At 50.7% G+C, this 27797-nt stretch overlaps 2 protein-coding genes across 3 annotated transcripts in view; one reads left to right on the top strand and one right to left on the bottom strand.

Annotated features, from left to right (window-relative positions):
* Positions 1–27797, top strand: part of LOC144593236 (D-serine dehydratase) — a 555040-nt gene that overhangs the window by 386875 nt on the left and 140368 nt on the right. The gene's annotated exons all lie outside the window — the stretch shown is intronic.
* Positions 1–27797, bottom strand: part of nbeal2 (neurobeachin-like 2) — a 147645-nt gene that overhangs the window by 35052 nt on the left and 84796 nt on the right. The window contains 14 exon segments of the mRNA XM_078398453.1: positions 778–887; positions 2116–2246; positions 3213–3353; positions 4937–5061; positions 7137–7232; positions 10082–10189; positions 13460–13593; positions 15335–15492; positions 18648–18768; positions 19283–19407; positions 21101–21258; positions 22676–22825; positions 25161–25463; positions 27231–27368. Coding sequence (XP_078254579.1) covers positions 778–887; positions 2116–2246; positions 3213–3353; positions 4937–5061; positions 7137–7232; positions 10082–10189; positions 13460–13593; positions 15335–15492; positions 18648–18768; positions 19283–19407; positions 21101–21258; positions 22676–22825; positions 25161–25463; positions 27231–27368 — 1998 coding nt within the window.

The raw sequence follows: 27797 nt of genomic DNA, 5'->3' as shown, positions 1-27797 counted from the left end.
AGAGGACTGGAGGAGACTCACTGTGATGGATGTTTCTTTGATGGATGTTTCTTTTTTTGTGTGTTTTTGGGGTTGGGTGGTTTGAGTGCCTGTTTGATGCTTTTATTGTTGGACTGTGTTTTTGGGGGTTTTTTGGGGTTGTGTGATTTGAATGCCTGTTTAGCGCTTTTATTGTTGGACTGTGTTTTTGGGGGTTTTGGGGTTGTGTGATTTGAATGCCTATTTAATGCTTTTATTGTTGGACTGTGTTCTTGGGGGTTTTGGGGTTGTGTGATTTGAATGCCTATTTAATGCTTTTATTGTTGGACTGTGTTCTTGGGGGTTTTTGGGGTTGGGTAATTTGAATGCCTGTTTAGCGCTTTTATTGTTGGACTGTGTTTTTGGGGGTTATTTGGGGGTGTAATTTTGATGCTTATTAATGCTTTTGTTGTTGGACTGTGGGTGATTGAATTAACATTTTGTTCAAGATGGCCGCGCCGTTGTGTCTGGCTGCCTGCCACTGTATGTTTATTTTTTTTCCTAGTCAGATGTGCAGCACTTTGGTCAACGTGGGTTGTTTTTAAATGTGCTATACAAATAAATTGACTTGACTTCTCTCCAGAGATGCTGCCTGTCCCGCTGAGTTACTCCAGCATTGCGTGTCTATCTTCGATGTAAACCAGCATCTGCAGTTCCTTCCTGCACGTAGAGAACGAGATAGCCCATTCAGCTGTAGAAACGAGGCTGGCATGGAGGAGATGGGCCGAGCGGCCTGCGTGACCCCACGGCTGTAGTTACCAGTGCTTTCCTGTGCTTGTAAACAAAGTCTTCCGGAGACATTGCCCACTTGGGAAGGACAACGTCAGCCACGTTCTCGTTGGTCATCTGGAGGCAACCGAGGTCGAACTCTGGAGGGGGGGGGGGGGGGGGGGGAGACACAGAGGACAGGCGTTGGTGATAAAGGCACTGAGAGAGTGAAACAGAGACACACACGGGCGTGGGGGGGAGAAGAGGTCATATTGTCATGTGATAGGGTCAGAATTAGGCCATTCGGCCATCAAGTCTACTCCGCCATTCAATCATCGCTGATCTATCTCTCCCTCTCAACCCCATTCTCCTGCCTTCTCCCCATGACCTCTGACACCCGTACTAATCAAGAATCTATCTATCTCTGCCATTAAAAAATATCCACTGGCCTCCACAGCCTTCTGTGGCAAAGAATTCCATAGATTCACCACCCTCTGACTAAAGAAATTCCTAAAGGAATGTCCTTTTATTCTGAGGCTGTGGCCTCTGGTCCTAGACTCTCCCACTAGTGGAAACATCCTCTCCACATCCACTCTATCCAGGCCTTTCATTATTCTGTGTGTTTCAATGAGGTCCCACCCCACCCCCCTCATCCTTCAAAACTCCAGCGAGTGCAGGCCCAGGCCCAGTGCCGTCAAACGCACATCACATGTTAACCCACTAGTTCCTGGGATCATTCTTGTTAACCTCCTCTGGGAGGAGGGGAGAGGAGAGGAGAGGAGGGGAGGGGAGGGGAGGGGAGGGGAGGGGAGGGGAGGGGAGGGGAGGGGAGGGGGGGGAGGGGAGGGGAGGGGAGGGGAGGGGAGGGGAGGGGAGGGGAGGGGAGGGGAGGGGAGGGGAGGGGAGGGGAGGGGAGGGGAGGGGAGGGGAGGGGAGGGGAGGGGAGGGGAGGGGAGGGGAGGGGAGGGGAGGGGAGGGGAGGGGAGAGGAGAGAGGAGAGGAGAGGAGAGGAGAGGAGAGGAGAGGAGAGGAGAGGAGAGGAGGAGAGGAGAGGAGAGGAGAGGAGAGGAGAGGAGAGGGAGAGGAGAGGAGAGGAGAGGAGAGGAGAGGAGAGGAGAGGAGAGGAGAGGAGAGGAGAGGAGAGGAGAGGAGAGGAGAGGAGAGGAGAGGAGAGGAGAGGAGAGGAGAGGAGAGGAGAGGGGAGGGGAGAGGATTGGAGAGGAGATGGAGATGAGGTGGAGAGGGGATAGGTTGGTGGTAGGTGCTGGGGCGTCACGGTGGCACAGCGATAGAGTTGCAGCCTCACAGCGCCAGAGGCCCGGGTTTGATCCTCACTGCAAGAGCCGGCACTGTTGGTCACTGCCATAGTGTGCCTGGCGCGTTGCCTACCGTTACGGTTCTCCAGGAACTCTGGGAAGTAGAAGAACTCTGGAGTCAGCTCCTTCACATCGACGGGGTTGTCTACCCGCACCTGCCAGGCGGCGGGGACGGAGTGGAACTGACGGTCGGCACAGTCAAACCTGCGGAGACCACAAACGTCCAACAGTAACACAGTTAGGCCAAGCGCTAATTGGAGGGACAGAGTCATAAACGACCATCGTCACAGACACAAGATGGCCGCCTTGCTCCAGCTGTTTAACCTCCCTGTTCCGCGGTGCAGAATGTCACTACACGTGGGTGGATCGCAACGATGAACGATACAAGACAGAGTCACACAGCACGGAAACCAGCCCATCTCCCAAGATGCCCCTCCTAAACCAGCCCCACTTGCCACGGGGCAATTATACATTGTCTGTATCTCCCCAACCCTTTCCTCATCTCAGTTCTAAATGGCCTACCCCTTATTCTTAAACTGTGGCTCCTGGTTCTGGACTCCCCCAACATTGGGAACATGTTTCCTTCCTCTAACGTGTCCAACCCCTTAATAATCTTATATGTTTCAATAAGATCCCCTCTCATCTTTCTAAATTCAAGTTTAGCCAGCTGCTCCAGTCTTTCAACAGATCTTATCGAAACATATAAGATTATTAAGGGGTTGGACACGTTAGAGGCAGGAAACATGTTCCCAATGTTGGGGGAGTCCAGAACAAGGGGCCACAGTTTAAGAATAAGGGGTAGGCCATTTAGAACTGAGACGAGGAAAAACTTTTTCAGTCAGAGAGTTGTGAATCTGTGGAATTCTCTGCCTCAGAAGGCAGTGGAGGCCAATTCTCTGAATGCATTCAAGAGAGAGCTAGATAGAGCTCTTAAGGATAGCGGAGTCAGGGGGTATGGGGAGAAGGCAGGAACGGGGTACTGATTGAGAATGATCAGCCATGATCACATTAAATGGCAGTGCTGGCTCGAAGGGCCGAATGGCCTCCTCCTGCACCTATTGTCTATTGTCTATATCGCTGGTCGGCGCGGACCCGGTGGGCCGAAGGGCCTGTTTCCGTGCCGTATCGCTAAACTAAACTAAACTAAAAGGAAGTTGGTCGTGTGCTTACCTGCCGCTCTGGAGCTGGATGTGTAAGGTGGTGAACGGCTCAGTGCGGATCATGTAATGCATCACGCCAGCAGCGTTGGAATAATGCGTGCCGTAGTGGAACTTATCAATGTTGCCCGTTGGGTCTTCAAAGCTTTCAAATCTGAGCGGGCGGGAGAGAAATCCCGAGTCAGATCCCGAGCCACTGAGCACACTGCCATCCCCAACAACTCTCACCAACTTCTACTGATGCGCCATAGAAAGCATTCTATCGGGAAGCGTCACAGCGCAGTTGGAACGGCTCCACCCAAGACCGCAAGACATTGCAGAGAATTGTGGACGCAACCCAGACCATCACACAAACCAACCTCCCTTCCATTGACTCCATCTACACCTCGCGCTGCCTCGGCAAGGCCAGCAGCATCATCAAGGACCAGTCTCACCCCCGGCCACTCCCTCTTCTCCCCTCTCCATCAGTTCCACTTCAGTTTATTGTTACGTGTACCGAGGTACAGTGAAAAGCTTTTGTTGCGTGCTAACCAGTCAGCGGAAAGACAACGCATGATTACAATCGAGTTATTCGAGCGTGCAGATACGTGATGAAGGGAATAAAGATAAGTGCAAGATAAAGTCAGTAAAGTTCCGATTAGTCTAAGGGTCACCAAAGAGGTAGATAGTAGTCCAGGACTCCTCATCAGGCAAAAGGTACAGAAGTGGTGAAAACGCACACCTCCCAGGTTCAGGGACAGTTTCTTCCCAGCGGTTATCAGGCAACTGAACCATCCTACCACAACCAGAGAGCAGTGCTGAATTACTATCTACCTCATTGGAGACCCTCGGACTATACTTGATGGGACTTTGTTGGCTTTACCTTGCCCTAAACGTTATTCCCTTATCACGTATCTGTCCACTGTGAATGGCTCGATTGTAATCGTGTATTGTCTTTCCGCTGGCTGGTTAGCGCGCGACGAAAGCTTTCACTGTACCTCGGTACACGTGACAATAATCTAAACTAAAACTAAAATTAATGAGTCATGGTCACAGTGTGGAAACAGGCCACAAATGTCAACATTGCTCTGCCTGCCTGCCTTACCACCGATTTAACTTGCAAATTAATCTTTTGGCAACCTGCACTCCCAAGTCCCTTTGCAGCTCCAATTTATGAATCCTCTCCGCAGATCAAAAATAGTCTACGCCTTAATTCCTACGACCAAAATGCATGACTCCACACTTTGCTACGCTATATTCCATCTGCCACGTCTCTGCCCACTTTCCCAACCTGTCCATGTCCTTCTGCAGAGTCCCTGCTTCCTAGGGTTGCCAACTGTCCCGTATTAGCCGGGATATCCCATATATTGGGCTAAATTGGTTTGTCCCGTATGGGACCGCACTTGTCCCGTATTAGGCCCGGGGGGGGCTGTAGGCCCGGACACTGTAGGCCTGGACACTGTAGGCCCGGACACTGTAGGCCCGGACACTGTAGGCCCCGGAGCCGCTGGAGGCCCGGGCACTGCCTAACGGAGGTTGCGTAGCAACCCCACCTCCCGGCCCGGTCGGCCGCCATTGGTGGAGCGGGAGCACGTGGCCGCTGGCTGGGTGAGGTCACGTGGGGCGCGGGGCGGTGACGTCACCTTTTGTCCCTTATTTGGGAGTGAGAAAGTTGGCAAGCCTGCTGCTTCCTCTATGCTACCTGCCCCTCCACCTATCCATGATAGCTGTCCAAGCAAATAAAGAAAGGGACCTCACTTCTCCTTCACGTCCTTCGCATGCTTGTCGTTCACCACGCCAATGGGTCGAGAGAGATCTCGGAAAACACTTGGATTATTCACGTCTAACTCCTCAGATGTGTAGTCACAGATGATCCATGGAAACTGAGTCAAACAGAATGAAGCTCATCAAAAAAAAAATATATATATATATATCGCCACAGTTCACAGGGGCGGCACTAGTGGCGCAGCGGGTAGAACCGCTGCCTCACAGAGCCAGAGCCCGAGACCACCCTTGGTGTTGTGTGGAGTTTGCACGTTCTCCCCGTGACCACAGGTATTGGGCCCCATATCTGAGGAAGGATGTGCTGGCTCTGGAGAGAGTCCAGAGGAGGTTTACAAGAACGATCCCAGGAATGAGTGGGTTAACATACGATGAGCGTTTGTTGGCACTGGGCCTGTACTCGCTGGTGTTTAGAAGGACGAGGGGGGACCTCATTGAAACGTACCGAATAGTGAAAGGCTTGGATTGAGTGTATGTGGGGAGGATGTTTCCACTAGTGGGAGAGTCTAGGATTAGAGGTCATAGCCTCAGAATTAAAGTACGTTCTTTTAGGAAGGAGATGAGGAGAACATTTCTTTAGTCAGAGGGTGGCGAATCTGTGGAATTCTTTGCCACAGAAGGCTGTGGAGGCCAAGTCAGTGGATATTTTTTAAGGCAGAGATCGAGGCAGTAATTAGTGCGGGTGTCAGGGGTCATGGGGAGAAGGCAGGAGAATGGGGTTTGGAGGGAGAGATAGACCAGCCATGATTGAATGGTGGAGTAGACTTGATGGGCCGAATGGCCTAACTCTACTCCTATTCCTTCTGACCTTCTGACCACGTGGGTTTTCTCTGGGTGCTCCGGTTTCCTCCCACACCCCATATGCCTGCAGGTGTGTAGGTTGTGTCGGATGCAACTGCAGATGCAGGTTTACAACGAAGATAGACACAAAATGCTGGAGAAACTCAGCGGGTCAGGCAGCATCTCTGGAGAGAAGGAATGGGTGACGTTTCGGGTCGAGACCCTTCTTCTTCAGAAGAAGTCACCTCAGCAAGAGAGAGTTTGATTGTAGGACTTACCGGCAATGGAAACACAAAACCAAGAGTGTTTTATTGTCATGTGTCCTCGATAGAACAATGAAATTCTTACTTGCAGCAGCACAACAGGATATGTAAACATAGTACACTGTAAATATAATAAACAAGAAGAAAATGTCCAGTGTCTATATATTAATATGTATATACATATATATATATATATACATATATATGTATATATGTGTGTGTGTGTGTGTGTGTGTGTGTGTGTGTGTGTGTGTGTGTGTGTGCGCGTGTGTGTGTGTGTGTGTGTGTGTGTGTGTGTGTGCGTGTGTGTGTGTGTGTGTGTGTGTGTGTGTGTGTCTGTGTGTGTGTATTATATATATATCTATATATAGACAATAGACAATAGGTGCAGGAGGAGGCCATTCGGCCCTTTGAGCCAGCACCGCCATTCAATGTGATCATGGCTGATCATTCTCAATCAGTACCCCGTTCCTGCCTTCTCCCCACACCCCCTGACTCCGCTATCCTTAAGTGCTCTATCTAGTTCTCTCTTGAATGCATTCAGAGAACTGACCTCCACTGCCTTCTGAAGCAGAGAATTCCACAGATTTACCGGAACTCTCTGACTGAAAAACTGTTCTAAATGGCCTACCCCTTATTCTTAAACTGTGGCCCCTGGTTCTGGACTTCCCCAATATTGAGAACACACATACCTAAATACAGACACACGCTTCTTCAGAAGAAGGGTCTCGACCCGAAACGTCACCCATTCCTTCTCTCCTGAGATGCTGCCTGACCTGCTGAGTTACTCCAGCATTTTGTGAATAAATACCTTCGATTTGTACTAGCATCTGCAGTTATTTTGTTATATATGTGCTCGCAGATGTGTATATACACACATTGAACTATTTTCTCTCGTTTCTTGTTTATTATATTGTTTACTGTGTATACTATGTTTACATATCCTGTTGTGCTGCTGCAAGTAAGAATGACATTGTTCCGCCTGGGACACGTGACAATAACACACTCTTGGTTTTGTTGTTCCATTGCCGGTCTGTCTGACAATTAAACGGTCCCTCTCTCGCTGAGGTGACTAGTGGGGGGCCAGAGTGGAAGGGTTACTGAACCTCACCGTCCCTCGGGAGTACACTCACCACTGGGTACTGGGACAGGTCATTGTATGTCCTCCCTGCGATGGTGTTCAGTTGCATCAAGTACTCAAAGTTGGAGATCTTTCGCTGAACCCATTTCTGAAAGAGAATAACGGCATTTATTACACTCAGTCGCTCAGTCCGCCTTAACCAACCTGATCTCCCAGTGGCTGAGCACTTCAACTCCCCCTCCCACTCCAAGTCTGACCTTTCTGTCATGGGCCTCCTCCAGTGCCATAGTGAGGCCCACCGGAAATTGGAGGAACAGCACCTCCTATTTCGCTTGGGCAGCTTGCAGCCCAGTGGTATGAGCATTGACTTCTCCAACTTTAGATAGTTCCTCTGTCCCTCTCTTCCCCTCCTCCTTCCCAGATCTCCCTCTATCTTCCAGTCTCCACCTATATCCTACCTTTGTCCCGCCCCCCCGACGTCAGTCTGAAGAAGGGTCTCGACCCGAAACGTCACCCATTCCTTCTCTCCTGAGATGCTGCCTGACCTGCTGAGTTACTCCAGCATTTTGTGAATAAATACCTGGCATTTATTGCACGTTCATCAGTGACAGGAGCAGAATTAGGCCATTCGGCCCGTCACGTCCGCTCCGCCCTTCAATCATGGCTGAACTATCTCTCTCTCCTCACCCCACTCTCCTGCCTTCTCCCCATAACCCCCGACATCTGCACTAATCAAGAATCTGTCAATCTCCGCATTTCCACAGATTTCCACAGATTCACCACCCTCTCATTAAAGAAATTCCTCCTCAACTCCTTCCTAAAGGAATGTCCTTTAATTCCGAGGCTGTGCCCTCTAGTCCTAGACTCTCCCACTAGTGGAAACATCCTCTCCACATTCACTCTCTCTCGAGGCCTTTCACTATTCGATACGTTTCAATGAGGTCCCCCCTCTCTCATCTAAACTCCAGCGAGTGCAGGCGCAGTGCCTCTGTAGTTAGCAAAGTCACAAGCACTTGAGTTGGTGGTGAGTTCTCCTTAACAGCTAAAAGGTTAATCCGAGTTTAGAAGGATGAGAGGGGATCTTATAGAGACGTATAGAATTATAAAAGGACTGGACAAGCTAGATGCAGGAACAATGTTCCCAATGTTGGGGGAGTCCAGAACCAGGGGCCACACAGTCTAGGAATAAAGGGGATGCCATTTAAAACTGAGGTGAGAAGAAACTTTTGCACCCAGAGAGTTGTGAATTTGTGGAATTCTCTGCCACAGAGGGCAGTGGAGGCCAATTCACTGGATGAATTTAAAAGAGAGTTAAATAGAGCTCTAGGGGCTAGTGGGATCAAGGGATATGGGGAGAAGGCAGGCACGGGTTACTGATTGTGGATGATCAGCCGTGATCACAATGAATGGCGGTGCTGGCTCGAAGGGCCAAATGGCCTCCTCCTGCACCTATTTCCTCTGTTTCTAAAATATATTTTTGTTACTGCAAGCTAAGGATACTAAAGGCTGTTTGTTGCATCGATATACTAAAACTCTCGTTTGTTATCCTGTTTGTGACTGAACTTCAGCCAAAACGGTACACCATAGCATAACAATTGTCGGCCCACCTCACTCACCATTGTCACTTTAGTGATAATGCAAGTAGTTTTATTGAAATCGGTGTTATATTTTTTAAGTTATTCACATTTTAAAGTTTAAAAGGAGGGGAGGGGAGGAGGGAGGAGGGGAGGGGGGAAAGAGGGGAGGGGGGAAAGAGGGGAGGGGGAAAGAGGGGAGGGGGGAAAGAGGGGAGGGGGGAAAGAGAGGAGGGGGAAAGAGGGGAGGGGGGAAAGAGGGGAGGGGGGAAAGAGGGGAGGGGGGAAAGAGGGGAGGGGGAAAGAGGGGAGGGTGGAAAGAGGGGAGGGGGGAAAGAGGGGAGGGGGGAAAGAGGGGAGGGGGAAAAGAGGGGAGGGGGAAAGAGGGGAGGGGGGAAAGAGGGGAGGGGGGAAAGAGGGGAGGGGGAAAGAGGGGAGGGGGGAAAGAGGGAAGGGGGAAAGAGGGAAGGGGGAAAGAGGGAAGGGGGAAAGAGGGGAGGGGGGAAAGAGGGGAGGGGGAAAGAGGGGAGGGGGGAAAGAGGGGAGGGGGAAAGAGGGGAGGGGGAAAGAGGGAAGGGGGAAAGAGGGAAGGGGGGAAAGAGGGGAGGGGGGAAAGAGGGGAGGGGGGAAAGAGGGGGGGGGGAAAGAGGGGAGGGGGAAAGAGGGGAGGGGGGAAAGAGGGGAGGGGGGAAAGAGGGAAGGGGGAAAGAGGGAAGGGGGAAAGAGGGAAGGGGAAAGAGGGAAGGGGGAAAGAGGGAAGGGGAAAGAGGGAAGGGGGGAGTGGGGAGGGGGGTTGAGGAGAGGGGGGGGGGGAGGACAGGGTGCTGCACCAATGCAGGAGAGATTTGGGCCCTACGGGTCCACTTTGTCTAGTTGTTTAATAAAGTTAAGTGTTGATTCAAGTGATTGCTCGTCAATGGCAATGCCTCATCATTGTCAATTTCTTGTCAATTTCAATACCTCGTCAATATCAATTTCTTGTCAATTTCAATACCTTTTCAATATCAATTCCTTGTCAATTTCAATACCTTGTCAATATCAATTCCTTGTCAATTTCAATAACTCATCAATATCAATTGTTTGTCAATTTCAATACCTTGTCAATATCAATTGTTTGTCAATTTCAATACCTTGTCAATATCAATTCCTTGTCAATTTCAATGCCTCTTCAATGTCAATTTCAGTGCCTTGTCAATATCAATGGCCTCCTCAGTGTAACTAGCAGCCTGCGTTCTTGAACAGATAGTCGACTATAACCAAAGTCCGTTGCAAAGAGGTCTGTAGTAACGAGGGTTTACTGTACAGTACTATCTGCTTTGTCCGGATAGCATGCAAAACAAAGCTTCTCCCTGTACCTCAGTACACTTGACGATAACGAACCCAACTGTGCCTGTCACTGGCATCCCGTCACTCAGCAGCTTACCTGAGTTAATCCCGATGCTTTCAGCAGTTCCTGAGGTGAGCGGCTGTCGAAGTAGAAGAGGTTGGGAGGACGAGCGGCCAGGATTAGCGAGTACACTTTGTTGCGGACCTGTAAGGTTCCCCGGTGTGGGACGAATAAAGGAATATATTATATTATCCCAGACACAGGAGAAACCACATCAAACAGGGATCATAGAGCGACACAGCGTGGAAACAGGCCCATCACCCCAACTTGTCCACACCGGCCAACATGCCCCAGCTGCATTAGAGTGCAGAGAGTTGTAAATTTGTGGAATTCTCTGCCTCAGAAGGCAGTGGAGGCCAATTCTCTGAATGCATTCAAGAGAGAGCTAGATAGAGCTCTTAAGGATAGTGGAGTCAGGGGGTATGGGGAGAAGGCAGGAACGGGGTACTGATTGAGAATGATCAGCCATGATCACATTGAATGGCGGTGCTGGCTCGAAGGGCTGAATGGCCTCCTCCTGCACCTATTGTCTATTGTCCCACCTGCTTGCACCTGGTCCACAGCAATGGGCCAGAAACACTGTGCATCTACCCGATTTATTCATGATTTTAAACACCTCTATTATATTCACTGGATTAATTTAAAAGAGAGTTAGATAGAGCTCTAGGGGTTAGTGGAATCAAGGGATATGGGGCGAAAGCAGGCATGGGTTACTGATTGTGGATGATCAGCTATGATCACAATGAATGGCCAAATGGCCTCCTCCTGCACCTATTTTCTATGTTTCTCTATGTTTCTCTAAGATCACGCCTCATCCTCCTGCGCTCCAAGGAATATGTTTCTTGCATGACAACCGACGTTTGCTCGTTCCATACACCCAAAAGGGTTACCCCTCAGGTTCCTATCAAATCTTTCCCCCTCACCTTGAACCTATGTCCTCTGGTTCTCGATTCCCCTTCTCTGGGCAAGAGACCCACCCTGCTCAACCTCTCCCTATAGCTCAGACCCTCTTGTCCTGGCAACATCCTCTTGAATCAATGAGGTTTCAATGAGGTCCCCCCCTCTCATCTAAACTCCAGCAAGTACAGGCACAGTGCATCTGTAGTTAGCAAAGTCACAAGCACTTGAGTAAGTTCTCTTTAACAGCTAAAATATATATTTGTTACTGCAAGCTAAGAATACTAAAGGCTGTTTGTTGCATTGTTTAATAAAGTTAAGTGTCGATTCAAGTGATTGCTCATCAATGGCAATACCTTATCATTGTCAATCCTTGTCAATTTTAATACCTCGTCAATATCAATTGCCTGTCAATTTCAATACCTCATCAATATCAATTGCTTGTCAATTTCAATACCTCGTCAATATCAAATCCTTGTCAATTCCAATGCCTCTTCAGTGTCAATTTCAGTGCCTTGTCAATGTCAATGCCCTCCTCAGTGTAACTAGCAGCCTGTGTTCTTGAACAGGCAGTGCTGGCTTGAAGGGCCGAATGGCCTCTTCCTGCACCTATTTTCTATGTTTCTAAATCCGGGAGAAAATCAGCGGGTCAGGCAGCAACTCTGGAGAACATGGATCAGAGACGTTTCGGGTGTCAGAACCCTTTGTCAGACCCCGACTTGAAACGTCACCTATCCGTGTTCTCCACAGATTCTGCCTGACCCGCTGCATTGCACCAGCACTTTGTGTCTATTTTACTGGATGAGAGGGTATTAAATAGAAGGAGAGACTTAAGGCTTTTGACTTTAGAGATGCAGTGTGGAAACAGGCCTTTCGGCCCAACATGTCCGCGCCGACCAGCGATCCCCAACCTACACTCACTTGGGACAATTTACAATTTTACAGAAGCCAATTAACCTACAAACCCGCACAAACCTCTTTGGAAAGTGGGAGGAAACCGGAGCGCCCGGAGAAAACCCACGCAGGTCACGGGGAGAATGTACAAACTCCGTACAGACAGCACCCGTCGTCGGGATCGAACCCGGGTCTCTGGCGCTGTGAGGCAGTGACTCTATCTGTTGTCGTATGTTGAAAGACTGGAGCGACTGGGCTTGTATACACTGGAATTTAGAAGGATCAGAGGGGATCTTATTGGAGCATATAAGATCATTAAGGGATTGGACACGCTAGATGCAGGAAACATGTTCCCAATGTTGGGGGAGTCCCACCATTCAATGTGATCATGGCTGATCATTCTCAATCAGTACCCCGTTCCTGCCTTCTCCCCATACCCCCTGACTCCGCTATCCTTAAGAGCTCTATCTAGCTCTCTCTTTAATGTATTCAGAAAATCGGCCTCCACTGCCTTCTGAGGCAGAGAATTCCACAGATTCACAACTCTCTGACTGAAAAAGTTTTTCCTCATCTCAGTTCTAAATGGCCTACCCCTTATTCTTAAACCTTATTCTTATACATACACACATATACATAAATATATATGCATACATACACATATTTACACACATATATATATACACACACACACAAATATATACATACATATACACACACACATATATATACACATATACACACACACGTACATACATACATATACACACACACATATATATACACATATACACACACACGTACATACATATATATGCACACACATATATAGTGTAAGAAAATAACTGCAGATGCTGGTGCAAATCGAAGGTATTTATTCACAAAATGCTGGAGTAACTCAGCAGGTCAGGCAGCATCTCAGGAGAGAAGGAATGGGCAACATTTCGGGTCGAGACCCTTCTTCAGGATTACTAGGTTAATTCCCGAAATGGCGGGACTGTCATATGTTGAAAGACTGGAGCGACTAGGCTTGTATAGACTGGAATTTAGAAGGATGAGAGGAGATCTTATCGAAACGTATAAGATTGTTAAGGGGTTGAACACGTTAGAGGCAGGAAACGTTTTCCCAATGTTGGGGGAGTCCAGAACAAGGGGCCACAGTTTAAGAATAAGGGGTAGGCCATTTAGAACGGGGGTGAGGAAAAACTTTTTCAGTCAGAGAGTTGTGAATCTGTGGAATTCTCTGCCTCAGAAGGCAGTGGAGGCCAATTCTCTGAATGCATTCAAGAGAGAGCTAGATAGAGCTCTTAAGGATAGCGGAGTCAGGGGGTATGGGGAGAAGGCAGGAACGGGGTACTGATTGAGAATGATCAGCCATGATCACATTGAATGGCGGTGCTGGCTCGAAGGGCCGAATGGCCTCCTCCTGCACCTATTGTCTATTGTCTATTGAGACATATATATACATATATACATGCATACACACCCTGAACTTTTTCTCCTTTATTATGTTGTTTACAGTGCACTATGTTGCCGTATTCTGTTGTGCTACCGCAAGTAAGAATGTGGTTGTTGTACCTGGGACGCGCGACAGTAAAACGCTCTTGCCCCTTTGGAGCACCGTACCTTCTTCTTGAAGTTGACGAAGTAGTTTGACTGGTCAATGAAGAAGAACTCCAGCGCCGATCTCCGCAGGTTGTACCGCCGGAGGTGCACCTCCCTGAGGTGGCAGAGTGGACGTTTGAAATCGTATCCGATCCCTGGAGGAGCCACACCGCCAGTCAGCACGCAACGGGACCACAAGCAAACGCAACGCCAGCCATTTATTTACAGAGGGCTTGTGTACGGTAAAACAGGGATGTCATGCCGAGGCTCCACAGGGCGCTGGTCAGGCCACATTTGGAATATTGTGAGCATTTGTGGGCACCATTTCACTGCACATTTACGTGTATGTGACAAATAAATGACTATTGATTGATCTGAGGGGGGATGTGCTGGCTCTGGAGAGGGTCCAGAGGAGGTTTACGAGAACGATCCCGGGAATCTAGATAGAGCTCTTAAGGATAGCGGAGTCAGGGGGTGTGGGGAGAAGGCAGGAACGGGGTACTGATTGAGAATGATCAGCCATGATCACATTGAATGGCGGTGCTGGCTCGAAGGGCTGAATGGCCTCCTCCTGCACCTATTGTCTATTGTCTATTGAATGAGTGGGTTAACATATGATGAGCGTTTGTCGGCACTGGGCCTGTACTCGCTGGAGTTTAGAAGAATGAGGGGGGGGGGTCTCATTGAAACGTACAGAATAGTGAAAGTCCTGGATAGAGTGGATGTGGAGAGGATGTTTCCACTAGTGGGAGATTCGAGGACCAGAGGGCACAGCCTCAGAATTAAAGGACGTTCTTTTAGGAAGGAGATGAGGAGAAATTTCTTTAGCCAGAGGGTGGTGAATCTGTGGGATTCTTTGCCACAGGAGGCTGTGGAGGACAAGTCAGTGGATATTTTTAAGGCAGAGATAGATAGATTCTTGGTTAGTTCGGGTGTCAGAGGTTATGGGGAGAAGGCAGGAGAATGGGGTTAGCAGGGGGAGATAGATCAGCCATGATTGAATGGCAGAGTGGACTTGATGGGCCGAATGGCCTAATTCTACTCCTATTCCTTATGTCCTTATGACCTGAAATTTATCTCTTTTTGTAAGAGACACAGCAAGGAAACACTGAGTCTGTGCCGACTGACAGCGAGTAGATGTTTACATAGTTGGCTGCTTAGTGGTGCATGCTGGTAGCAGAGGTGGTGAGAGCGGGTATTGAGGAGGGTTGTTCTGAGACGCCAGAACCAACTGTTGAGCCTTCCCGAGGTGTCGTGGGCCTAACTCAATGAAACGCCAGTGAAGGGAGGTGCCCACTACATAACCCCAATGATATACCCGCATCTACACCAGCAGTTTTAGTTGCTTGTTAACATGAAGGTAGCTTCTTTAGTCAGAAGGTGGTGAATCTGCAAAATTATCTGCCACAGAAAGCAGTGGAGGCCAATTCACTGGGTGAATTTATGGACAATAGACAATAGGTGCAGGGTTAGGCCATTCGGCCCTTCGAGCCAGCACCGCCATTCAATGTGATCATGGCTGATCATTCACAATCAGTACCCCGTTCCTACCATCTCCCCATACCCCCTGACTCCGCTATCCTTAAGAGAGCTCTATCTAGCTCTCTCTTGAATGCATTCGGAGATTTGGCCTCCACTGCCTTCTGAAAGAGAGTTAGATAGAGCTCTAGGGGCTGGCGGAATCAAGGGGTATGGGGAGAGGGCAGGAACGGGGTACTGATTGTGGACGATCAGCCATGATCACAGTGAATGGCGGTGCTGGCTCGAAGGGCCAATAGACAATAGACAATAGGTGCGGGAGGAGGCCATTCGAGCCGACTGGCCTCCTCCCGCACCTATTGTCTACGCTGCTGTGTGTATGTTTAAAGCGGGCAGATGGACTGGAGTGAAGCTCACCCTCCTCTGTCTCTTCTTTCTCCGGGCTGCCATCGTAGAAGTAGATGTGCTGGGTGGTGACCTCGAGCCGGCCCGGGATCACCGCCACCACCGTGATCAGCTCGCAATCCTCCGAGATCACCAGCTTCTCCTTCAGGCTGGGCTCCTCCGGCTCCACCCTGCAGTAACAACACCGGCCCATCACTCACCCACTCACTCACTCCCTCCCTCCCTCCCTCCCTCCCTCCCTCCTCTCCCCACTCCCCTCGCACACAGCGCCAAGCGGAGGAACAGCAGCCCCTCATATAAATGTGAGGTCATCCACCTTGGTGGCAAGAACAGGAAAGCAGACTATTACCTGAATGGTGGCCGATTAGGAGAAGAGGAGATGCAACGAGACCTGGGTGTCATGGTGCACCAGTCATTGAAAGTAGGCATGCAGATGCAGCAGGCAGTGAAGAAAGCGAATGGTATGTTGGCATTCATAGCGAGGGGATTTGAGTATAGGAGCAGGGAGGTTCTGCTGCAGTTGTACAGGGCATTGGTGAGACCACACCTGGAGTTTTGCGTACAGTTTTGGTCTCCTAATCTGAGGAAATACATTCTTGCCATAGAGGGAGTACAGAGAAGGTTCACCAGATTGATTCCTGGGATGGCGGGACTTTCATATGAAGAAAGACTGGATAGACTCGGCTTGTACTCGCTGGAATTTAGAAGATTGAGGGGGGATCTTATAGAAACTTACAAAAATCTTCAGGGGTTGGACAGGCTAGATGCAGGAAGATTGTTCCCGATGTTGGGGAAGTCCAGAACAAGGGGTCACAGTTTAAGGATAAGGGGGAAGTCTTTTAGGACCGAGATGAGAACGTTTTTTTTCACACAGAGAGTGGTGAATCTGTGGAATTCTCTGCCACAGAAGGTAGTTGAGGCCAGAACATTGGCTATATTTAAGAGGGAGTTAGATGTGGCCCTTGTGGCTAAAGAGATCAGGGGGTATGGAGAGAAGGCAGGTACGGGTTACTGAGCTGGATGATCAGCCATGATCATATTGAATGGCGGTGCAGGCTCGAAGGGCCGAATGGCTTACTCCTGCTCCTATTTTCTATGTTTCTATATTTCACTTGGGCAGCTGACACCCCAGCGGTACGAACATCGACTTCTCCAGTTTCGTTTAGTTAAGTCTACTCTAGAGATACGGCGCGGAAACAGGCCCTTCGGCCCACCGGGTCCGCGCCGACCAGCGATCCCCGCACACTAACACTATCCTACACACACACTGGGGACAATTTACACACACACACACACACCAAGCCAATTCACCTACAAGCCTGCACATCTTTGGAGTGTGGGAGGAAACCGGAGGTCTCGGAGAAACCCCACGCAGGTCACGGGGAGACTCGGTACAGACAGCGCCCGTAGTCGGGATGGAACCCGGGTCTCCGGCGCTGTAAGCGACGTAGGGCAGCAACTCTACCGCTGCACCACTGTGCTGCTGATTCTCTAACTAAGTTCAGTTTAGTTCATTGTCACGTGTACCAAGGTACAGTGAAAAGCCTTTGTTGCGTGCTAACCAGTCACCAGAAAGACAATACATGATTGCAATCGAGCCCTTCAATAGACAATAGTCAATAGACAATAGCTGCAGGAGGAGGCCATTCGGCCCTTCGAGCCAGCACCGCCATTCAATGTGATCATGGCTGATCATTCTCAATCAGTACCCCGTTCCTGCCTTCTCCCCATACCCCCTGACTCCGCTATCCTTAAGAGCTCTATCTAGCTCTCTCTTGAATGCATTCAGAGACTTGGCCTCCACTGCTTTCTGAGGCATTCACAGTGTACAGACACATGGTTAAGGGAATAACGTTTAGTGCCAGGTAAAGCCAGCAAGGTCCAATCAAGGATGGTCCGAGGGACACCAATGAGGTAGATAGTCGTTCAGCACTGCTCTGTGGTTGTGGGAGCCCTTGCTTTCCCCTCTGTCTCCATCCATCCCCCCATCCTAGTTCTCCGACCAGCCTGACTGTCTTCACAAATGATACCTTTGTGTGCCTCGTTGTCACCTCCCCCAAGTGAACAATGATCATCCTACATTTTCTTGAACTTCGTCTCCTTTGATGTCTTGTTTTCACACCTTATCCTTCCATATCTCTGTGTCTCCCTCTCCCTTGACTCTCAGACTGAAGAAGGGTCTCTCCCAAATCTATTCCCCTCCAGAGCGAGAGTCTAGGACCAGAGGGCACAGCCTCAGAATAAAAGGACGTTCCTTCAGGAAGGAGAAGAGGAGGAAGTTCTTTAGTCAGAGGGTGGTGAATCTGTGGAATTCTTTGCCACAGAAGGCTGTGGAGGCCAACTCAGTGGATATTTTTAAGGCAGAGATAGAAGCTTGATTAGTACGGGTGTCAGGGGTTATGGGGAGAAGGCAGGAGAATTGGGTTAGGAGGGAGAGATAGATCAGCTATGATTGAATGGCGGAATAAATTTGATGGGCCGTCTGTACGGAGTTTGTACGTTCTCCTCGTGACCTGCGTGGGTTTTCTCCGAGATCTTCGGTTTCCTCCCACACTCCAAAGACGTACCGGTATGTAGGTTAATTGGCTGGGTAAATGTAAAAATTGTCCCTAGTGTGTGTAGGGTAGTGTTAATGTGTGGGGATCGCTGGGCGGCACGGACCCGGTGGGCCGAAGGGCCTGTTTCCGCGCTGTATCTCTAAATCTAAATCTAAATCTGAATCCGAGGGGTAACTTTATCACACAAAAGGGTGGTGGGTGTATGGAACAAGCTGCCAGAGGAGGTAGTTGAGGCTGGGACTATCCCATCGTTTAAGAAACAGTTGGACAGGTACATGGATAGGACGGGTTTGGAGGGATATGGACCAAACGCAGGCAAGTGGGACTAGGGTGGCTGGGACATTGTTGGCCAGTTTGGGCAAGTTGGGCCGAAGGGCCTGTATCTGTGACTATGACAATTATTACATTTGCCCAGCCATTTAACCTACAATCCTGCACGTCTTTGGAGTGTGGGATGAAACGGAAGATAGACAATAGACAATAGGTACAGGAGGAGGCCATTCGGCCCTTCGAGCCAGCACCACCATTCAATGTGATCATGGCTGATCATTCTCAATCAGTACCCCGTTCCTGCCTTCTCCCCAAGTGCCCTGACTCCGCTATCCTTAAGATCTCGGAGAAAACCCCACGCAGGTCAGGGGGAGAGCGTACAAACTCCGTACAGCCGGGATGGAACCCGGGTCTCCGGCGCTGCCCTCGCTGTGAGGCGGCGATTCTACCTCCGCACCGCCGTGGCCGACGGTCTCCCCCACCCACACAACACTCACAGGTTGTTGAGGAACATCAGGTCTTCGTCACCCAGCTGGTCATCCTCCTGCGTACACACCCTGGCCTCCTTGGCCACGGACAGAGGGGGGGAGTCGGCAGGGGTCCGGCTATGATCGCTGCCTGTGGACAACCAAAGCAGATCAGTCACTTCCCCGCACTTTCATCGGCCACTCACCTGCGACTTTGCTGGCTTTACCTTGCACTAAAACCTTAATCACTGGAGTTTAGAAGGACGAGAGGGGATTTTTTTTTAGACTTAGAGATTTAGAGATACAGCGCGGAAACAGGCCCTTCGGCCCACCGAGTCCGCGCCGCCCAGCGACCCCCACGCACTAACACTATCCTACACCCACTAGGGACAATTTTTACATTTGTCCAGCCAATTAACCTACAAGCCTGCACGTTTTTGGAGTGTGGGAGGTCACGGGGAGAAGGTACAAACTCCGTACAGACGGCGCCCGTAGTCGGGATTGAACCCGGGTCTCCGGCGCTGTGAGGCAGTAGCCTTACCGCTGCGCCACCGTGCCGCCAGAACTGGATACAACAATCTAAATACACTCCATTTCAGCTAGTGGGACATCCTTGAGAACATACTTGAGCACTGGTCCAAAAACAAAGAGGAAGCTTTGATTACCTAGATTATCTCTCAAGGCGCTGGCATCCGAATGCTTGTCAAAGTTGTAGTTTGGAACCAACTTGAGTCTCATTCTGGAGTAAGTCTCCACACTTGAGAGCTTCCATGTTATTTCAGAGGGGTTGCTGTGGAGTAATGAGAATACGTAATTCATGTTGGTTGGAAGGTAACATTCACAAGTGTTAGGTCATTCTGCCCATCAAGTCTACTCTGATCGTTTCGCTCAACGCCTTCGCTCGGTCTGCCTTAACCAACCTGATCTCCCGGTGGCTGAGCACGTCAACTCCCCCTCCCACTCCCAGTCTGACCTTTCTGTCATGGGCCTCCTCCAGTGCCATAGTGAGGCCCAACGGAAATTGGAGGAATTTGTGCTTGGGCAGCTTGCACCCCAGCGGTATGAACATTGACTTCTCTAACTTTAGACAGCTCCTCTGTCCCTCTCTTCCCCTCCCCCTTCCCAGTTCTCCCTCTATCTTCCTGTCTCCACCTATATCCTGCCTTTGTCCTGACATCAATCTGAAGAAGGGTCTCGATCCGAAACGTCACCCATTCGTTCTCTCCTGAGATGCTGCCTGACCTGCTGAGTTACTCCTGCATTTTGTGATACCCGCCATTCAATCACGGCTGATCGATCTCTCCCTCCTAACCCCATTCTCCTGCCTTCTCCCCATAACCCCTAACACCCGTACTAATCAAGAATCTACAGATATCTGCCTTAGAAATATCCATTGATCAAGTATAGAGTCATAGAGCTGTACAGCACAGAAATAAGACGCACACTAACGCTATCCTACACACACTGGGGACAATTTTTACATTTATAAGCCAATTAACCCACAAACCTGCACGTCTTTGGAGTGTGGGAGGAAACCGAAGATCTCGGAGAAAACCCACGCAGGTCACGGGGAGAACGTACAAACTCCGTACAGACGGCACCCGTAGGTGGGATCGAACCCGGGTCTCCGGCGCTGCATTCGCTGTAAGGCAGCAACTCTACCGCTCCTCATGGGGTTATGGGGAGAAGGCAGGAAAGTGGGACTAGGAGGCACAAATCAGCCATGATTGAATGGTGGAGTGGACTCGATGGGCCAAATGGCCTAGTGGAATTTAGAAGGATGAGAGGGGATCTTATCGAAACGTATAAGATTATTAAGGGGTTGGACACGTTAGAGGCAGGAAACATGTTCCCAATGTTGGGGGAGTCCAGAACAAGGGGCCACAGTTTAAGAATAAGGGGTAGGCCATTTAGAACTGAGATGAGGAAAAACATTTTCAGTCAGAGAGTTGTGAATCTGTGGAATTCTCTGCCTCAGAAGACAGTGGAGGCCAATTCTCTGAATGCTTTCAAGAGAGAGCTAGATAGAGCTCTTAAGGATAGCGGAGTCAGGGGGAAAAGGGAGAAGGAAGGAACGGGGTACTGATTGAGAATGATCAGCCATGATCATATTGAATGGCGGTGCTGGCTCGAAGGGCTGAATGGCCTCCTCCTGCACCTATTGTCTATTGTCTATTGTCTATTGACTGTCTATTGTCTATTGACTGTCTATTGTCTATTGACTATTGTTTATTGTATATTGACTATTGTCTATTGTATTTTGTCTATTGACTGTCTATTGTCTATTGACTATTGTCTACTGTCTACTGTCTATTGTCTATTGTCTATTGACTATTGTCTATTGTCTATTGTCTATTGTCTATTGTCTATTGTCTACTGTCTATTGTCTATTGTCTATTGTCTATTGACTATTGTCTATTGTCTACTGTCCATTGTCTATTGTCTATTGTCTATTGTCTAATGCAGTGAGGGTGTGAGCTTACCGCTGGGCCCAGGCACCACGTGGGCAGGTGAGGAGGCGCCTCAGGGCGCTCCACTGGCGTAGCACGGCACGGTGGTGGCTGTTGATCTGCTTCAGCACGTTGCCGTAGCGCGCATTCTCTGCCCGCACTCGCTTCAGGAAGGGCTGCAGCATCAGCTCCTGCCGGAGGCAACGGGCAGAACACATCACTACCCTGGACACACTAGGGTCAGTTTACACACACACACACACACACACACACACACACACCGAGCCAACTAACCTACAAACCTGAACGTTTTTGGAGTGCGGGAGGAAACCGGAGCACCCGGGGAAAACCCACGCGGGTCACGGGGGGAACGTACAGACTCCGCGCAGACGGCGCCCGTAGTCGGGATGGAACCCGGGTCTCTGGCGCTGCAAGTGCTGTAAGGCAGCAACTCTACCGCTGCGCCACCGTGCGGACAGATCTGAAGAACCTCACCTGCACAAATGTGTCTATTGTGTGTTTTACTTTGTACTAGACCACGTGGGCCTGTTGGGCCCAAACCTCTCCTGCATTGGTGCAGCACCCTAGATTTTTGATTATTATGGGTGTCAGGAGTTTATGGGGAGAAGGCAGGAGAATGGGGTTTGGAGGGAGAGATAGATCAGCCATGATTGAATGGCGGAGTAGACTTGATGGGCCGAATGGCCTAATTCTGCCCCTATTACTTATGAAAATGCTGGAGTATCGCAGCGGGTCAGGCAGCATCTCTGAAGAAAAGGAAAAGGTGATGTTTTGTGGCTGACCGATGAGTTACTCCAACATTTTGTGTCTATCTTCTGTATCAACCAACATCTGCCATTCCTTCCGACCCACCTACACTCATCCCACCTGCTTGCTCATATCCTTTGGCCCATATCCTACTAAACCTGTCCTTGTTGGCCGCTGTGGGCAAGTGGGCCGAAGGGCCTGTTTCCACACTGTACCACTCGATGACTCTAAGTGTCCCGACCCTAAACATCACCTATCCATGCTCCCCAGAGAAGCTGCCTGACCCGCTGAGTTAGTTTAGAGATACAGCACGGAAACAGGCCCTTCGGCCCACCAGGTCCGCACCGACCAGCGATCCCCGCACACTAACACTATCCCACACCCACTTGGGACAATTTTTAGATAGACACAAAATGCTGGAGTAACTCAGCAGGTCAGGCAGCATCTTGGGAGAGAAGGAATGGGTGACGTTTCGGGTCGAGACCCTTCTTCAGACAATTTCAGACAATTCCTGGGACAATTTTTACACTTATACCAAGCCAATTAACCTACAAAGCTGCACGTGTTTGGAGTATGGGAGGAAACCGAAGATCTCGGAGAAAACCCACGCAGGTCACGGGGAGAACGTACAAACTCCGTAGTCGGGATCGAACCCGGGTCTCGGGCGCTGCATTCGCTGTAAGGCGGCAACTCTACCGCCGCGCCACCGTGACCGCACGGATCGAGTTACTCCAGCATTTTTGCATCTTGAACCGGCGTCTGCAGGTGCTTGTTTCTACTGCTGGACGGGGGGGGGGGGGGGGAAGGGGTGTTGGCAGTGTCGGCCGCTCGTAAAGTTACCTGGAACTTGGCGCGACTCTCTCCCCGCTCGTGCTCTCGCCTTAGAGCGCTGCTCATCAGAGAGTCGTAGCAGGAGTTCCAGAAGTTGGACATCAGCTTATGGCTGGCGTCAAACGTGTCCGCCTCATATTGAGCCATGGCTTTTAGAACCTTCGAGAACACACGACAAAGAGAAAAATCACACCCGACACAACACGCGCACACGAAGAGACCTTTCGCAAGACCTCTGCAAGTGGTTCAGCCGGCAGATGTCAATGCGAAGCACAGTTCTGGGATAGGAAAGATGTTGTCAAGCTGGAAAGGGTAATTCGAGGAAGGACGTCCTTGCTATTGAGGCAGTGCAGCGTAGCTCCACCAGGTTAATCCCCGGGATGGCGGGACTGTCATATGAGGGAAGATTGGAAAGGCTGGGCTTGTATTCACTGGAGTTTACAAGGACGAGAGGAGACCTTATAGAGACGTATAAAATTATAAAAGGACTGGATTAGCTGGATGCAGGAAAAATGTTCCCAATGTTGGGCGAGTCCAGAACCAGGGGCCACACAGTCTAAGAATAAAGGGGAGGCCATTTAAAACTGAGATGAGAAAAAACTTTTTCACCCAGAGAGTTGTGAATTTGTGGAATTCTCTGCCACAGAGGGCAGTGGAGGCCAATTCATTGGATGGATTTAAGAGAGAGTTAGATAGAGCTCTAGGGGCTAGTGGAATCAAGGGATATGGGGAGAAGGCAGGCACGGGTTACTGATTGTGGATGATCAGCCATGATCACATTGAATGGCGGTGCTGGCTCGTAGGGCCGAATGGCCTCCTTCGGCACCTATTTTCTATGTTTCTATGTTTCTATGGTACAGAGAAGATTCACGAGGATGTTGCCAGGACTAGAGGGTGTGAGCTATAAGGAGAGGTTGAGCAGGCTGGGTCTCTATTCCTTGGAGCGCAGGAGGATGAGGAGTGATCTTATAGAGGTGTATAAAATCATGAGAGGAATAGATCGGGTCGATGCACAGAGTCTCTTGCCCAGAGTAGGGTAATCGAGGACCAGAGGACATCGGCTTAATGTGAAGGGGAAAAGATTTAATAGGAATCTGAGGGGTAACTTTTTCACATAAATGGCGGTGGGTGTATGGAACAGGTTGCCAGAGGATGTAGTTGAGGCTGGGACTATCCCATTGTTTAAGAAACAATTGGACAGGTACATGGATAGGACGGGTTTGGAGGGATATGGACCAAGCACAGGCAGGTGGGACCAGGGTAGATGGGACATGTTGGCCGGTGTGGGCAAGTTGGGCCGAAGGGCCTGTTTCTACACTGTGTCACTCGATAACTCTGGCAAGATTTAAAACAAACCCGAGGGGCACCTTTATCACTCCGAGTCCGCGCCGCCCAGCGATCCCCGCACACTAACACTATCCTACATACACCAGGGACAATCTTACATTTATCCCAAGCCAATTAGCCGACAGACCTGTGTGTCTTTGGAGCGCGGGGGGGGAAACCGAAGATCTTGGAGAAAACCCACGCAGGTCGCGGGGAGAACGTACAAACTCCGTACAGACGGCGCCCGTAGTCGGGATGGAACCCGGGTCTCCGGCGCTGTGAGGCAGCAGCTCTACCCGCTGCGCCACCGTGCATAACATATTCATGGAGCCGTAGAGAGACGCAGTGCAGAAACAGGCCCTTCGGCCCGGAGTCTGTGCCGACCGTAAACTACCCCTTTGTAGTAGTTTGCACGTTCTCAATAGACAATAGACAATAGGTGCAGGAGGAGGCCATTCGGCCCTTCGAGCCAGCACCGCCATTCAATGTGATCATGGCTGATCATTCTCAATCAGTACCCAGTTCCTGCCTTCTCCCCATACCCCCTGACTCCGCTATCCTTAAGAGCTCTATCTAGCTCTCTCTTGAATGCATTCAGAGAATTGGCCTCCACTGCCTTCTGAGGCAGAGAATTCCACCTGTGACCTGGTGGAATTCTCTGCCACAGAAGGCAGTGGAGGCCAATTCACTGGGTGTTTTCAAGAGAGAGTTAGATTTAGCCCCTGGGGCTAACGGAATCAAGGGATATGGGGAGAAAGCAGGAAAGGGGGATTGATTTTTGGATGGATCAGCCATGATCATATCGAATGGTGGTGCTGGCTTGAAGGGCCGAATGGCCTATTTCTTTTTCGGTCTGAAGAAGGGTCTCGACCTGAAACGTCACCCATTCCTTCTCTCCTGAGATGCTGCCTGTCCCGCTGAGTTACTCCAGCACTTTGTGTCTACCTTCGATATAAACCAGCATCTGCGGTTCTTTCCGAACTATTTCTTTGTCTCTGCTCTTGGATGGACACCTAGTGTTGGAGTAACTCAGCGGGACAGGCTGTGTCTCGGGTAGAGAAGGGACCGCTGGCTCGAAGGGCCGAATGGCCTCCTCCTGCACCGATGTCTCTATGTTCCATTGACCGCGCGGTGTGACTGTAATGGACGGAGGCAGGGAGATACTCACATTCTTCTCCATGAAGCTCCTCCATTCGGCTGTGGCGCAGAAGGTGTGGAAGTCCTCGTAGAAGGTGGGGCTGCCGTTGGTGGGCGGCAAGGAGGGCAGCTCGTACTGGAGCTCCAGCAGCTGGTAGCACTCGTCCATCAGGGTGCGCACAATGGGCATCAGGTAGGAGAAGATGTCCGACCGCTGCTGGATGGAGTGGCGCAGCGGCAGGTCCAGCCGGCCCAGCAGGTAGCACGCCTCCTCCTTGTGGATGGGCATGGTCTGCAGCAAGCTGTGCAGCTTCACGCACGCCATGGCACACACCTGTACAGGTAACAGAGAACACGCTCACACTGGCAACCCTGCACCATGGCACACACCTGTACAGGTAGCAGAGAACACGCTCACACTGGCAACCCCGCACGTGCCATGGCACACACCTGTACAGGTAGCAGAGAACACGCTCACACTGGCAACCCCGCACGTGCCATAGCACACACCTGTACAGGTAGCAGAGAACACGCTCACACTGGCAACCCTGCACCATGGCACACACCTGTACAGGTAGCAGAGAACACGCTCACACTGGCAACCCCGCACGTGCCATGGCACACACCTGTACAGGTAGCAGAGAACACGCTCACACTGGCAACCCCGCACGTGCCATGGCACACACCTGTACAGGTAACAGAGAACACGCTCACACTGGCAACCTCGCACGTGCCATGGCACACACCTGTACAGGTAACAGAGAACACGCTCACACTGGCAACCCCGCACGTGCCATGGCACACACCTGTACGGGTAGCAGAGAACACGCTCACACTGGCAACCCTGCACCATGGCACACACCTGTACAGGTGGCAGAGAACACGCTCATACTGGCAACCCCGCACGCCATGGCACACACCTGTACAGGTAGCAGAGAACACGCAACCCCACACGCCATGGCACACACCTGTACAGGTAGCAGAGAACACGCTCATACTAGAAACCACATGCCAGGGCACACACCTGTACAGGTAGCAGAGAACACGCAACCCAGCACGCCATGGCACACACCTGTACAGGTGGCAGAGAACACGCTCACACTGGCAACCCCGCACACGTCACGGCACACACCTGTACAGGTGGCAGAGAACACGCTCACACTAGCAATCCTGCACCATGGCACACACCTGTACAGGTAACAGAGAACATGCTCATACTGGCAACCCCGCACGCCATGCCACACACCTGTACAGGTGGCAGAGAACACGCACATACTAGCAACCCGCACCAAGGCACCTATCTGTACAAGTGGCAGAGAACACGCACAAACTAGCAAATGAACGCCATGGCACACACCTGTACAGGTAGCAGAGAACACGTACAAACTAGCAACGCCGCACACCATGGCACACACCTGTACAGGTAGCAGAGAACACGCTCATACTAGCAACCCCGCACGCCATGGCACACACCTGTACAGGTAGCAGAGAACACGCAACCCCGCACGCCATGGCACACACCTGTACAGGTGGCAGAGAACACGCTCACGCTAGCAACCCCGCACACGCCATGGCATACACCTGTACAGGTAGCAGAGAACACGCTCATACTAGAAACCGCACACCACGGCACACACCTGTACAGGTGGCAGAGAACACGCTCAAACTAGCAACTGCATGCCACGGCACACACCTGTACAGGTGGCAGAGAACACACAAACCCACACGCCATGCCACACACCTGTACAGGTAGCAGAGAACTCACACAAACTAGAAACCGCACGCCATGCCACACACCTGAACAGGTGACAGAGAACACGCACAAACTAGCAACCCCGCACATGCCATGGCATACACCTGTACAGGTAACAGAGAACACGCTCACACTAGCAACCCCGCACCATGGCACACACCTGTACAGGTGGCAGACAACACGCAACCCTGCATGCCATGGCACACACCTGTACAGGTAGCAGAGAACACGCTCATACTAGCAACGCTCATACTAGGTCAAGTAGGGAGCGGGGCGGTGACGTCACCCTTTGTCCCTTATTTGGGAGTGAGATAGTTGGCAACACCTAGGCTGAGGTTACGTACGCACCTGCATGTCGTCCTGGACGATGTAGCCCAGGATCAACCTGAGGCCGATCTGGGCCATTTCCTTCAGGTCTGGCGTGCCGTTGTCCGAATGGAACCAGACGGCCAGTTTGTCCAGGAGGTTGATGCTCCCTTCCAAGATCTGGAAACAAGAAGACCAGTTTGACATTCACACACCACCTCGTACGTTTTACCAGCTCCAACGTTCCCCACACTGTACCTCTCTTGAGATCACACCTTCCCCAGACATCAATGGGCCTACCAGGTAGGGTTGCCAACTGTCCTGTATTAGCAGGGACATCCCGTATTTTGCGCTAAATTTGTTTGTCCCGTATGGGACCGCCCTTGTCCCGTATTAGGCCCGAGGGGCGCTGCAGGCCCGGACACTGTAGGCCCGGACACTGTAGGCCTGGACATTGTAGGCCTAGACACTGTAGGCCCGGACATTGTAGGCCCGGACACTGTAGGCCCGGACATTATAGACCTGGACACTATAGGCCCGAACACTGTAGGCCCGGACATTGTAGACCCGGACACTGTAGGCCTGGACACTGTAGGCCCGGACACTGTA

This window comes from Rhinoraja longicauda, chromosome 4, assembly GCF_053455715.1.
Source record: "Rhinoraja longicauda isolate Sanriku21f chromosome 4, sRhiLon1.1, whole genome shotgun sequence".
Taxonomy (NCBI): Eukaryota; Metazoa; Chordata; class Chondrichthyes; order Rajiformes; family Arhynchobatidae; genus Rhinoraja; species Rhinoraja longicauda.
The sequence above is the reverse complement of the archived record's forward strand: the minus strand, read 5'-3'. Positions and strand labels throughout refer to the sequence as shown.